Source organism: Triticum urartu, chromosome 4A (assembly GCF_056163025.1).
Source record: "Triticum urartu cultivar PI428250 chromosome 4A, HENAU_Tu73, whole genome shotgun sequence".
NCBI classification, from domain to species: Eukaryota; Viridiplantae; Streptophyta; class Magnoliopsida; order Poales; family Poaceae; genus Triticum; species Triticum urartu.
The window spans coordinates 455,462,310-455,476,494 of record NC_141876.1 but is presented as its reverse complement, the minus strand read 5'-3'; the positions used below and the strand labels follow the sequence as shown (position 1 = coordinate 455,476,494).

At 45.6% G+C, this 14,185-nt stretch overlaps 1 protein-coding gene and 1 long non-coding RNA gene across 5 annotated transcripts; one reads left to right on the top strand and one right to left on the bottom strand.

Moving 5' to 3' along the window:
- Positions 1–1,225: 1,225 nt before the first annotated feature.
- LOC147976147 (uncharacterized) lies at positions 1,226–4,887 on the bottom strand. Of its 2 annotated transcripts, XR_015601340.1 has the most exons (3): positions 4,129–4,743; positions 2,847–2,916; positions 1,226–1,522 (listed from the first exon to the last, which is right to left on the bottom strand). It is a non-coding gene; the product is annotated as an uncharacterized LOC147976147 (long non-coding RNA). The 2 variants fall into 2 exon arrangements; XR_015601341.1 differs by lacking the exon at positions 2,847–2,916 and having other exon boundaries at positions 4,129–4,887.
- Positions 4,888–5,869: 982 nt separating this feature from the next.
- Positions 5,870–8,907, top strand: LOC125552019 (arogenate dehydratase 2-like). 3 transcript variants are annotated; one of them, XM_048715466.2, is made up of 12 exons: positions 5,870–6,187; positions 6,322–6,383; positions 6,499–6,591; positions 7,271–7,471; positions 7,554–7,637; positions 7,746–7,841; positions 7,918–7,995; positions 8,100–8,192; positions 8,273–8,340; positions 8,448–8,529; positions 8,595–8,686; positions 8,815–8,907. In XM_048715466.2, the coding sequence occupies exons 1-11, from the start codon at positions 5,911–5,913 to the stop codon at positions 8,652–8,654; spliced, it is 1,194 nt and encodes a 397-aa protein (XP_048571423.1). In that variant the 5' UTR covers positions 5,870–5,910; the 3' UTR covers positions 8,655–8,686; positions 8,815–8,907. The 3 variants fall into 3 exon arrangements, 2 of the variants coding, with proteins under 2 accessions (XP_048571423.1, XP_048571422.1); XR_007303354.2 differs by having other exon boundaries at positions 8,277–8,340; positions 8,595–8,907; XM_048715465.2 differs by having other exon boundaries at positions 8,595–8,907.
- Positions 8,908–14,185: the final 5,278 nt, after the last annotated feature.

Below are 14,185 nucleotides of genomic sequence, written 5' to 3'. Positions count from 1 at the left end.
TTGTGGTTGATGAGATTTGTTTTTACAGTTTCAAACATTCTTTTGCATAACATAATGATAAGTGTGGCGTGCAGTGGCAAACTCATAGCCTTGGATTTATCACATCGAATACATTGTGATCACGTGGACATCGCGACCATCATCAGCGAGGGGGGGAAGAAAAATAAATGGCAACATGGTGAGCCACCGTGTTAAAATTGAGGACGCTCATATGTCAGGATATTAAGTCATACTTATTTGTCTTGCGCATATTTTTTTGTCTCCGGTTGCAACGCACGAGCATATTTGCTAGTAGCTTGAAATCTAAAAAACAATAGCAAACCATAAATTTTGCTTGGGTCATCACCTCCCATGAAACCAAACCCGGCTTGCGCTTGCCATCTTTGCTGTCCCACCAAGACTGTTGAATAAGCTTATTAAGGTGCTCACACAACCCCTAGGAAGCTTAAAACAAGACATGAAATACACTGGGGCCGCTTGTGCAACAGAATTGACTAACACTTCTTTTCATGTTGATGATATTGTTTTCTCAATCCACTCATTTACCTTGCTCCATAATATGTCCTTCAGATATTTAAAAGCCGAAAGGTTCTTTATCTTTTATCTTTTATATCTAAATAGCTAGTTCTCACTAACTATTTCTCTCAACATGCAAGCATGCCACATCATCCCATAACATGCATGAGAAAAGGCTCATCCTCACTATCATATGTCTCTCAACATGCAAGCACACCACTTCATCATTAAACATGCATGCAAAAAAGACTTATCTCATAATGCAAACATAGTGCATAAGAATTTTCATTCTTCTATGTTATTTATATTTAATAAACATTTTACAACTATATAATAATTAAACATAATAAATTATATGTATTTTCAGTTTTAGCTTTTTATATTATTACTTTAAATATTCATGTTTTATACGACGAATCACATTGAAATAAGTTGCAAAATATTCCCGCAACAACGTGCGGGGTATCATCTAGTTTTGAAATACCTATGTCGGAGGGCATTGAAGCATTGTAGTATGTCTCTAGCAGGTTTGACACCTTGGTTGCCCTAGCACCGTTAGCTTTGAAGAACAGCAGGCTAGCATCTGCAAACAAAAGATGGTTAACTGTGACGCCTCCGATTTGACCGTACACTAATCATACACACAAACGTGTACGATCAAGATCATGGACTCACGGTAAGATATCACAACACAACTCTACAAATAAAGTAAGTCATACAAGCATCATATTACAAGCCAGGGGCCTCGAAGGCTCGAATACAAGAGCTCGATCATAGACGAGTCAGCGGAAACAACAATATTTGAGTACAGACATAAATTAAACAAGTTTTGCCTTAAGAAGGCTAACACAAACTGGGATACAGATCGAAAGAAGCGCAGGCCTCCTGCCTGGGATCCTCCTAAACTACTTCTGGTCGTCGTCAGCGGGCTGCACATAGTAGTAGGCACCTCCCGAGTAGTAGTAGTCGTCGTCGACGGTGTCGTCTGGCTCCTGGACTCCAGCGTCTGGTCGCAGCAATCGGGTAGAAGGGAAAGGGGAAAAGAGGGAGAAAGCAACCGTGAGTACTCATCCAAAGTACTCGCAAGCAAGGAGCTACACTACATATGTATGCATTAGTATCAACTGGAATAAGGCTATCATATGTGGACTGAACCGCAGAATGCCGGAATAAGAGGGGGATAGCTAGTCCTTTCGAAGACTACGCTTCTGGTAACCTCCATCTTGCAGCAGGAGAAGAGAGTAGATGGTAAGTTCACCAAGTAACATCGCATAGCATAATCCTAACCGATGATCCTCCCCTCGTCGCCCTGTGAGAGAGCGATCACCGGTTGTATCTGGCACTTGGAAGGGTGTGTTTTATTAAGTATCCGGTTATAGTTGTCATAAGGTCAAGGTACAACTTCAAGTCGTCCTGTTACCGAAGATCACGGCTATTCGAATAGATTAACTTCCCTGTAGGGGTGCACCACATAACCCAACACGCTCGATCCCATTTGGCCGGACACACTTTTCTGGGTCATGCCCAGCCTCGGAAGATCAACACGTCGCAGCCCTACCTAGGCACAACAGAGAGGTCAGCACGCCGGTCTAAATCCTATGGCGCAGGGGTCTGGGCCCATCGCCCTTTGCACACCTGCACGTTGCGAACGCGGCCGGTGAGCAGACCTAGCAACCTCCATTTCAAAGGAAGTTGCGTTACGCGGTCCAACCCGGCGCGCGCCGCTCAGTCGCTGACGTCACGAAGACTTCGGCTGATACCATGACTTTGAGTGCCCATAACTGTCCCCGCGTAGATGGTTAGTGCGTATAGGCCAGTAGCCAGACTCAGATCAAATACCAAGATCTCGTTAAACGTGTTATCTTGAAGACACCGCGAACGCCGACCAGGGCCAGGCCCACCTCTCTCCTACGTGGTCTCAACCTGCCCTGTCGCTCCGCCACAAAGATCCACCCAGAGGGCCGTCGGGACAAAGGTCCTTTCAGCCCCCAATCCGTGAATCACTCACGGGTACTCCTCGAGCCAACCCGACTTTAGTCATCACATGTATCATGTATAAAGTATAGGTATATACCTGTGATCATTCCTGAATGATCTCGGCCCGATAGTATAGCATGGCAAACGAACAAGAATGTATGGCCACTGATGATAAACTAGCATCCTATACTAAGCATTTAGGTTTGCAGGTAAGGTATCAACAGTTGTAGCAACAATGACAGGCTATGCATCAGGATAGGATTAACGGAAAGCAGTAACATGCTACAGTACTCTAATGTAAGCAGTATAGAGGAGAGTAGGCGATATATGATGATCAAGGGGGGGGGGCTTGCCTGGTTGCTCAGACAAGTAGGGGTCGTCAACACCGTAGTCGATCGGGGGTACCGGCAGCGGTCTCGGGGTCTACCGGAAAGAAGTAACGGAGGGGGAACACAATAAATAACAGAGCAAACAAAGTAACACAAAATGTAATGTGGCAATGCGCGGTGCTAGGTATGCCCTAACGCAGTGGAAGGTGATACCGGCGAAGGGGGGAAACATCCGGAAAAGTATTCCCGGTGTTTCGCGTTTTCGGACAGATGAACCGAAGGGGAAAAGTTGCAGGTTCACTATGCTAGGGACGTGTAGTGAACGAACGGACTACGAATTCGGATTCGTCTCGTCGTTCCGAGCAACTTTCATGTACAAAGTATTTTCATCCGACTTATGGTTTATTTTATATGATTTTATAAAGTTTTAAACATTTTTGAAATCCTGGAATTAAATTTAATTGAAATAAAAAATGGCTATGGGTACACAGGAGTGTACCCAGGAATGTGTGCGTGTGCATGACATGTGGGGCTGGAGGGCTCAGTTGACCCAGTCAATTGACTGGTCCACTGATGAATAGTGACAATGGGGCCCAATTGTCATTGTCTTAGTTTAACAGATTAATAAATCTAGCTTAATTAGAGGTGGGAGCCACACATCATAGACAACAACTAAACTATTCTAGTTAATTAGATTAATTAGCCTGGGTCCACTTCTAATAGCCTTAGACTAATTAATACCTAATTTAGCCTAAACTAATTAGACCTACTAATTGGGTCGGCCATTGGCAGCGGCACACCCGGGCCTTGGCTGTGCTTGCCATGGCTAGCACCCGGGCCTTGGCTGTGCTTGCCATGGCTAGCACCCGGGCCTTGGCTGTGCTTGCCATGGCTAGCACGCACGAGGCACAAGCCACGGCGGCCATGGCCAACAGCGGCAGCAGCACAAGGAAAGCAGTAGCAGCGGCCGTGAGCAGCAGCAAATGGAGCAGCAGTGCAGCGACAGCAGTAGCAAGCAGAGCAGAGTAGCGGTATGAGCAGCAACGCATCGCAAGGAGCAGCAGGGGCGCGCTACATGGCCGCGGCCGATGGCCGGCGAGCAGCGGCAGGCAGAGGCGAGGCCAGGGCGGGCGCGCTTCAGCAGCAGTACGCCGCCGCAGAAGACGGTGGTTAAGCAGCAGCAGCTCACGCACGCGCTTACGCCAGTACGCGTACGCGTACACGCGACGCGGGCTTGGATGTGCTCGGGAAAGGCAAACAGTGACCGAATCGAGGCGAAGGAAGGGGGATCCGGAGGAGGGCTCACCGGGGAGAACGTAGGCGAGCTCGGGGAAGGTCGGGGAGGCGCCGGTGGTGGAGATCGACGGCGATGGCCGCGGCGGCCATGGTGGGGATTGCAGCTCGATGCGGAACATACATGGCCTTTTGGCTTCGATCCAGAGGTGTAGGTGAAGGAGACGAGGTCGGGGAGGATCCTGGCCACCTTGTAGCAGCTCGGGGATGCCTCGGAGCACGGCAACGACGACGCGGCGCTGACGGGAGTCTCGGGCGCGAGCTCTAGTAGAAAGAGAGCGAGAGGAAGGGGATTGCGAGGCTAGGGTTCGCCGAGGTGCCGCGAGAGTGGTCTAGTAGGCACCCACGACGTCGGGGAGGCCGCAGGATGGCGGACGTGTGGCCATCCGCGCCATGGACGCGGGAGCGCCGTTCACCGCGATGGAGTGAACAGGAGGTTGAAGATGGCGGCTACATGGGCTGGGCTGTGCACAAAATAGAGTTACCGATTTCTATTTATTTTTAATAGCAAAAGCATTATGTAAAATATGAAACTTGTCATATAAATAGTCTTCATTATTTTGGAGAGGCCCACAAAGTTTTAAGTGGTTTGGAAACACATAAACATTTGTTTATTCTGAAATGGCTATTTTGGTAGCTGTTTGACCACTTTACATTTTCCTAGAAATTAAATGGTAAGTCAAATGATGTTGGTTACAACTGACAATTGATTAGGGGATTTTATACCAAAATTCGAACATTTTAGTTTTATAGTTTGAAGAAATAATAATTTGACTTATCTTTTAAATTTGAATTCGAGATCAGTTTGGAACAAAGTGATGATTAGAAAAAATTAATTGTGATGACTTGGCACCATTAGTAGAGGATTACTGTAACGTAATTATCCGGGCGTCACATTAACATGTGGAGCCAAAGACGCTACTTGGATCCTAGCAATCTGAGATGATTGATCTAAATTTTTAGGACGCACGAAAGGCCCTATGCTACCAACAAAAATAGGTAAGGGAAAATAAGATGCCCTTGTCGAAGTCCTTTGCTTGGTATGAACTCTTGAAGATTCTTGCCATTGAAAAGAAGTGAATATGTGATATAGGTAACCATGTTCATAACAATTTCCATCCACTTGTGAGAAAATCCTAATTTCATCATGATAGTTCTCAAGTAATTCCACTCAACATTGTCATAGGTCTTCATCATGTTAATGTTGAGTGCACAGTGATGATGCTTAACTGCTTTATTGTGCTTCATGAAATGAAGACATTCATAAGCAATAATAATATTATTAAAAGCGCAAGCACACATGCAAAAAACATAATGAAAAAAATACACAAATACACATGGGATACCCAACACATATAAAACAAGCGAACCGAGCTATGCCCAGATGGTTAGATTCCTTCTATTGGAATCAGCCTATCAGGGTCCAAGTTCTAGACTTGACACTGGTGGTCATATTTTTCTAAATTTATTTCAGGCTATCCGGCGATGCGCGTTCAGTGGAACAGACGTTCCCGTCAACTTCGAGTGCATCTGTGGGACTTCGTTAATTTTAAGATGACGTGTCGGCTTAGTATCTTGGAGGTGCTCATAAAGGTAGGGTGTGCATGTGTTCATACAAACGGATGTATGTGCAAGTGTAAAAAAAACATATAAAATAAAAATAAAATTATGATAACACACAAATAAATACGAATAAATAAAGAAAAAAATACCTAAATAAATGAAAAAGAAAACACGCAACTTAAAATTATAAACCCGACCACCTCCTTCTTCCTCCTTAGCCAGCGCGGTGGCTATGGCCTCCATGACCACCCCTCGGCTCCCCTTCTTCCCAGCCCGAGCACGCTCTGCCGCCGCCGCCTTCTCTTCGTTGTCCTCCTCCCCGTTACAATGCTGCCCCGTTAAACGCACCAGCTTCACCAACACCAACTCAGCCCCCCTCCTTTTTGCCTCGCGGCCAGGGGCGCCCGTGGCGGACGGCTGGTCCGCCGACCTCAACCGCCGCCGGGCCTCTGCTATGCCTGTCGCGGACAGCCCTCTTCCCGCGTACAGCGATCCGCATGCGTTACCTCGTAAGTCGTCAGGCGACGCTTTCTTAGCCGATCTCTAGTCGTTCTTTTCTGATCTAACAATAACCGTATATAATAAACTAACTAATCTGTTGGTGCTTTCTTCATGGCGTGCGTGGTACTGTACCGGGTATTAGTGCCTCTCACTAGTGCGGATCTAATGGAGTCGGGCGGGGAGGGGCTCAAGGTTGCCTACCAGGTGCTCGACGAAACGCGTGTGTTGTTTCAGTTCATTGCACATCAATGTCCCTGCTTGTGTATGTGCTCTTTTTCGGTGTAAATCTGAAAGGGGGTTTGGTTTGCTGTCTGTTCAGGGCTTCCCAGGAGCGTACAGCGAGTCCGCGGCAAAGAAGGCCTATCCACATTGCCAGACCGTGCCTTGCGAGCACTTCGATACTGCATTTCAGGTATCATCGTAGGATCCTTTTTGGGGCCTGTTCAGTTATGTTTGTATGATGTTTGCCGTGCAGTGTGTTACGCGTTTTATTTTAGTTCATGTCATGGTTTCAGGATGATAGATATTGAATCAGAAAAAGTTTAAATGTTTGTCGCATGAAATTTGTTCGAGGATTTGGGGTTTTTCACAGAGCTGGGTATGCTCCGTGTTAGTTTATTTGATGCAGTATGCCAGTTTTGCACAAGAAATACGTACTAGTTTGCCGAAAGAACCTATCACTGGCACATATCACCTGTCCCTGATCGTTCCTTTTTCCGAGGCAGCATGCTCATCATTTGGTCATTCATTTCTACTGCAGTGTATGTACCCCAACAATTATATACCATGAAAGCCCCTGTTGAGGCAAAATTATGCTTATAAGTTTGAAGTATCTAATTTAAATGATTTTAAAAATATTGGCAGTCAAAGATCGTAAGTTGACTCTACATATGCTCGAAATGGCATCCCTTAGGGAATGGAGAGATTATTGTATTAGCAAGATCTTCTAAACTGACCTTTCCATACATGAGTAGATCAGAGCATTTCTATATGTGTCTCTTCAATGGCATATTGTAATACATAGACCATGGTCTTTGTGGTACAAGCAAATGAATATGTTGCAATTTTAATGTCTTCTGGTCCTTTATCAGGCTGTAGAAAACTGTACAGTTGATAGGGCAGTATTGCCACTTGAGAATACTCTGGGCGGCAGTATACATCGGAACTATGACCTTCTACTTCGTCATAAGCTACACATAGTTGGAGATGTTCGCCTTGCAGTTCGGCATTGTTTGTTAGCCAATCGTGGAGTGAAGATTGGAAACCTAAGAAGTGTCATGAGCCATCCCCAGGTAAACATCTAGGATAGTGTGGCCTTAATATTTTAACTTATTTCTGTAATAACCTTACAAACACATTATTTTATATTCTCAGGCTCTTGCTCAATGTGAGCATACACTGACAGAGTTAGGAATTGAACAGAGACAAGCTGTTGATGACACTGCTGGTGCAGCAAAGGTAGAATGATGCTTCAAAATCATGTCGGATTTTTAGTTGATGAATTTCAAGTGACTCGTCAAGTGAAATCATTATCATTAACCATAACGCTATATGCTTGTTTCATAGTTAGTTACAGAACAAATGCTCCAAGATACTGGTGCTGTTGCCAGTTCATTAGCTGCTGAACTTTATGGACTGGACATTCTTGCTGAAAATATTCAGGTATTGTGGTTTCATGCTAAATCAGGACACTGTATTCTGTTCTTTATCCTCAACATTAGTCCATCACATCCCTTAGGACGAAAAAGAGAACGTCACCCGTTTTATGATGCTTGCTCGGAAACCTATTGTACCTCAGGTTGATAAACCATTCAAGGTACATATTGCAGTGGGAACTCACTTTCATCTTCCTTTATGGTCGTCCTTCCCAATGGGAAAAACAAAGCTGGTTGATTTGTTGCATGATCATTTTATTTTCAGACCAGCATTGTGTTTTCACTTGAAGATTGGAAACCTGCGCAACTCCTCAAGGCACTTGCAGTTTTTGCACTGAGGGACATCGACCTCACCAAGGTGTATTGAACAACCTTGCTTTGTTTTATAACTTGCATGTGTGCTTTGTAAAATTCTCAACAGTGTGTTTTGATGTGAAGATAGAAAGCCGCCCACACAAGAAAAGGCCTTTTCGTGTAGCTGATGATACTTTCTCCACACCCGTCAAGTCAGATAACAATCCTATGACCGCCGCATTTATTCAGTTTTGTTTCGTTAAGTCTTAACCAAATATGAAAACCACTAGTTCTAACCCGTTGATCCTTGGCTGAATAGGTACTTCAACTACCTCTTTTATGTCGACCTTGAGGCATCAATGGCTGATCCAAAAGCTCTGAAAGCTCTTGGAAATTTGGAGGTCGTCTTTCTTAGTTGTTTTATCTGGCATCAAGCGAAAGGTGACTCATTTTAATTTATTTGCAGGAGTTTGCACCCTTTGTAAGAGTCCTGGGGAGCTATCCTACAGACGTGAGTGAAGTTTGAATAACAAGTGCTTGCTGCTAAATCACATCCTAGTGAGTAATCAAGAACTATTTTGTTCTAATTATGGAGAGTCAGAAAGATGCAGCTCTCAGAGCCTATTTCCTATTTGGATTGGGATTTAAGCGGTTTTACTAATAAACTGTACCTGTGCATTTAACAGCAGAATAGCAGATGTACTCAGGTTGGGTAGAACATAGCACTAGAATTCTGAACTACGCATTGTGGGGGTCAACAAAGTGATATATGGTGATTTTGTGGGTGTGTGTGGGGATACTGTCACAAGGTCTTTATTTAGTTGGGCCGAAACTTCTTCAAAATTCCCCAACAAGCCCTTCTAGAATGGCCCTCGGAAAAAAAAAGCCCTTCTAGGGTGGGGAAAGGTCTGTTCATAAATTTAACTAGAGGGTCCAGTTTAATTAAATTAAACTAGAGAGGAACACTAGTACAGAATGGGCTTTTGAGGTGGTTTTCGTTCATGGGCCGGCGGTGGTTCCCCTTTCCGTTTCAAAGCCTGTGTCGCGAATACTCGGCACAACGAAAGCGGTTTGCAGAACCGCATGCCCCACCGGCAAGCGGTTTACATAGACAAACCGCCTCCAATGTGAGGACGCCTAAAGTAATGGAATGACCGAAGGCGTCACTGTGGGTGTTCCGGCAGTTCTAATCTGGCTGAACCTTTACTGGCCTTTCTGCATTACGAAGAAAACTGTCTTGGTTGCCTTGATGGATGACAAATTGGCATGTTAGCAAAGTTCCAAAATAATAACAGTAAAATTGCAATGTCAAGTTGTTGGGTTCATAGTTCCCACTACGAGTGACAGATCAGGGGAATATCATCGTGTGGAGGCATTGTTCTGTGGCGGGCGAAACATTCCAGCTGCTAGGGCATGTGCCCAGCTAGTATTTACAGCAGGGCTGGATCTAGCATGTGCTCATGGTCACTTGATTCCGTATCGCTTCGGTTGTTCTTTATCATCAAATTGGTCAAATAATACGCAAGAATTTGCCCATCTCTCGATGGCTATATGCCCTTCTTTTTTACAAAGCAATTTCTGCGTGAATGATGTATCATTCGTAGTTATTACTAGTATACTTATCAGGAGCGGTGACAGGCATTCATCTTTTCAGGATGAACGCCCATAGTGGGAGTAACTTCAGCAATAACGTAAGGATTTAGTGAGGAGAGGGATGATTTGAGTAACATAGCTAGTTAAGCCATCTTCAAGGCGAATCCGTAAACCTCCCGCAACCTTCTGCATCGCGCTGTCCGGACCGCGGAAGCCATCCAACGCTGACACGTATTGGTCCGGACGCGATTTCTCTCGTAAATTAGAGACAAACGTGGGGGATGTTTGCGGGAGTCCAGACCGATCTCAAACCCATTCTGTGACAGCCTTGGCCCACCAAGAACGCCTCCCTCCCCCGCGCGCTCTCGCCCGACGCTAGCTGCTCGCATTCAAACATTGAAGACGACTCAGGGCAGACGCAACTTATCACTGTCTCCGTTGTTGAAGCGACGCGTCGATCGAGGGCGCCGCCCGTGACGTGTCGGGATGGTTATCTACCGTGCCCATTCAATGTTGTCGTCTGTTCGTCTGTCACCATTAAGTAGGCTCGCCGCCCAAGAACCCACTCGGCGTCATGCATTGACGCATCCGGACACCTACCTCGCCGGAATCTACTATATAAAGGCGGCCACACCTGGCTAACTCACCACAACACCAACCCCTCCACATCCTCCTCCCTTGCACTGCAACCGCCATGACCGCCAGCAGGAAAGCGATGTGGGACTGTCTGTCACCGGAGATGAAGCATGCGGTGGTTGCCCTTGTCGTTGCCTGGCATAGCCGTCGTGCTAGGGGGATCGAGGTCGGCTTACCAGCCAGCTCGCTCGAGATCTCCGACGACGAGGACGACACCACGATGAAGACGGGCTCCGACGACTCCGCCCCGGCTCTCACGTCTCCTGTGCAGGCCGGCTTCACCATGGAGCAGGCGCAAGCACGGTTCAATGTCGCCATGGCGGAGGTGCAGCCCGCGCCAGCGCCTTTGTCGGTGTTCCAGCAGGCGCATGAGGAACAACGGTACAATTTGTTCCTCCTAGAGCGGCACCGGCTGGCGGAGGGCCAGATTTATGGCGAGCGTGCGGGTGAGGAGGCCGTGGCGTGCAATCTACGATGTCGTGCGCGCTCAAGCCGCCACTCGCCAGGAAGCGGCAACCACGGAGGCACGGCTGCAGGCGATTGCGGAGGAGAATATAGTGAGCTGCGCCTCCTACGCGCCGATGACGAACCATCAGCCGGCCCGGTGGAACAACGATAACCAAGGCGCCATCATTTCCCTCGTGGACCTCACGTCCACCAGCGACGGACAAGGCGCGGACTCCTCCGAGGATGATTAGGCCATGGGAGGCGGCGGGGCCTGGTGTCTCTTGTGGGCTAGTCCGTCTCCCGTGTTCTACTCTTCCTCACCGGAGACCGCATCTTCACTTCATCGGTTTATCGCCGGTGCTCATAGAGACGGCGGAAGGACGACACAGGCTTGGACGCCGGGCGGCGCCGCCGTAGGATAGGTTAGGGCGGGTCTTTTTTTTAATGTTCGAAATGTAGTTAAATCGGTTGTGGTTGTATGAAATCCTGCATGTTTGTACGAAATCCGGCCATGTTTGCATGAATTTCATCCGTTTGTTGAAAAATAATTTAAAATGTATGCGGCTAGCGTTGATTGTCGATCTCTCGCATCTATGTCCGTGGACTGGTCCTCTGTTCGTGGACGGATGCGGAAGATTTTTTAATGGTTGCCGTTGGAGATGCCTTTACTCACGTTATGAGTAACATCACATATATCAGATACGTCTACAAACTAATAAATGAAATGTTGCATGACATCATATATATATATATATATATATATATATATATATATATATATATATATATATATACACATGGCCAAATTTGGGATCGCGTGAAACTGGTATGCCTCGTGACAGCTCATTAGCGTACGATTTCTGCAATGCTTTTCGTGGTACTGGGTCACACATATCGTACAGTTCAAGTATTTTCGCACCTCGCTCTGCTGCTTTTGTTGTGAAGAGGGAGTAATCAGCAGAGCGACGAGGCGATGAATCGATTCCTCACCACAAGATGCAGCAAAATTGAATCGATTCCATTCCTCGGGAATGGGGCGCAATCAGAATATGCCTTCCTCTCGTTTGCCCGTGCCTTTTCCTCCCGTTAAAGCGACTCGATCGTACTCGTCTAGAATACTAGTTTAAACGCCTTTATATTAGTTTACACAGGGAGTACTACATATCTTGCAGCGGTCCATCGTGCCAACTTTGCCGATAGAAACTACTACCAGTGATATGCGACGGGTGTCTTCACAAGAGTGAGTGGTCAGCGTCTATACCGTACACTGGAAAGGACTTAGGCACAAACTTTGGCACGCGTCCCCGTCATTACGCGTCGTTGTTACTTACCAGTGTGATCAAGCATTAACTAGCGTGGTTAGGTGCAGGAACGATCTCGCTGACTTCCTCCAAATGGAGCGTGGAAAACCAACTCGTCTGCGCCCAGCTAGCACGGCCACCTCGCCGCCGGTTCGTGTAGGAGTTCCGTTCATACTTGAGTACCCCTATATACTTGGACCGTATCCGTTCCGGGACCGTGAGCGACCGGGTCCAGGAATTAGGCAGGCAATCACTCCGCTGCCGCCGCTGAAGACGTCGACGGCGGCCGTTTCCACGACCCGTCGCACCGCGCGTGCAGTCGGCAGTAGCCACTTCTCTAGGTTACGAAAGTTTTACTAGCAACTAAATAATTGCTGGTAATGGAGCTGGGCTGGGTTGTAGTCTTGTAGAGTCGGTGTTCATGCGCTGCCGCCAAATTTAAGGTCGTCGTTGCCAGCTGCGGGTTCGTTTCAACCCAACCTCTCACCGAACACGCTTCGCAGATCTTGTATTGGTACCGGATAGGCTGTGTCGCTATGGCTTACAGTACGACCAATGTTGTTAGAGTAGTTGCTATAGCTCTGTAATTAGGATGTTGCAAGGTAGTTTATTTCAAAGGAAAAAAGATGTTGCAAGGTAGAGTCGTTAGTGGTTGACTCTCTCGATGCATATCATCAGAGGCTTAGTTCTCTAAGGCTTTGTTCGGTTACACCTCCTCATAGGGGGATTGGAGTGGATTAAAGGAGGTTTTGGCTTGTAGAGGATGTAATCCCTGTCAAACCTCTTCATTTTCCCTGTCAACCGAACAGGCCCTAAAGCATATCACCGAGAGCTGACTATTCAACATTCCTGCGATGTATTTCTCTAAGGTTGGCCACAGTGGGAGTAACATCATATTTTTCAAGATAATTTTGCTTATGTGGCACATATTTAATGACGAGAAAGGTGATGGTGGTAACTTAGCTAGTTACTGTAATATCACACATACTAAGACAATATGAGTCTATAGGCTAATAAATGAGCCATAACATGACAACACGCATATGTTACTACGCACTATGGAGGTAGTAACATAGCCTAGTAAAATGTGATGTTACTAGTCTAAGTTATTCTCCATTATGACTAGTCTAAGGCTAGTTATAGTGGGAGTAACTTAGCTAGTAACATAGCACACTTCGAGAAATTTTTACTTATGTGGCAAGTAATTAATAAAAAGTGGTAACATAATATGTTACTGTAACATAGCGTTTTTCAAGACAAGATGAGTCTACAGGCTAATAAATAAAGTCATCTAATATACTACTATTATGTTACTTTGCATTATAAAGGTAGTAACTTGGGCTAGTGTCATATGCATGACACTAGTCTAAGTTACTCTCCATTATGACCAGCCAACTTTACATGAGGAATTAGCATTGAACAAACCAACCTAGGAAGACAACTAGGCAGACTCTTGGACTTCTATTTCTATATCGAAAAGAAAAACAATCTCTGCTACTTAAAAAATAAGTGGTGTTCTTTTTTCTATCAAGGAGAATTGTTCGTCAACCGGTTTCCCTCATGCCACCATGTCCCTTTATCGATTTTTTCCATCCAGCCGTTTTCTTTCACCACGCCATTTTTTTGCGAATATTCACCGTGCCATATTTGACCGCATCTTCACTTATGATAATCAACCACCTTAATTTACTTACGAAACTTCTCGTCAAATTATAAGGTAAATTAGTTACATAATTTGGTAAGCATTTATTTACAGAATCACATTTATTTACATAGTATTTATACCCCATAGCAACGCACATGCATTGTTCTAGTCTCCTAAAAAGTTACTTATATTTCTTGCAGTAAAGTCTCAGAAGAACTTGTTTTATATGTTCTTTCTCCTCTCTCCTCCACATCATGGATTTTTCCTTTGCGGTGAACACCCTAAAAGAACAAACTAGGTGACAAGCACATTGTGTCATTGCTATTACAAACAATATAAACATCATAAAGATTTGATAAAAACATCATGAATAACAAGACACTACTAGAATAAGATTTATGAGTTTAGAGAAAATTATGAAAAATAAATCAAGTA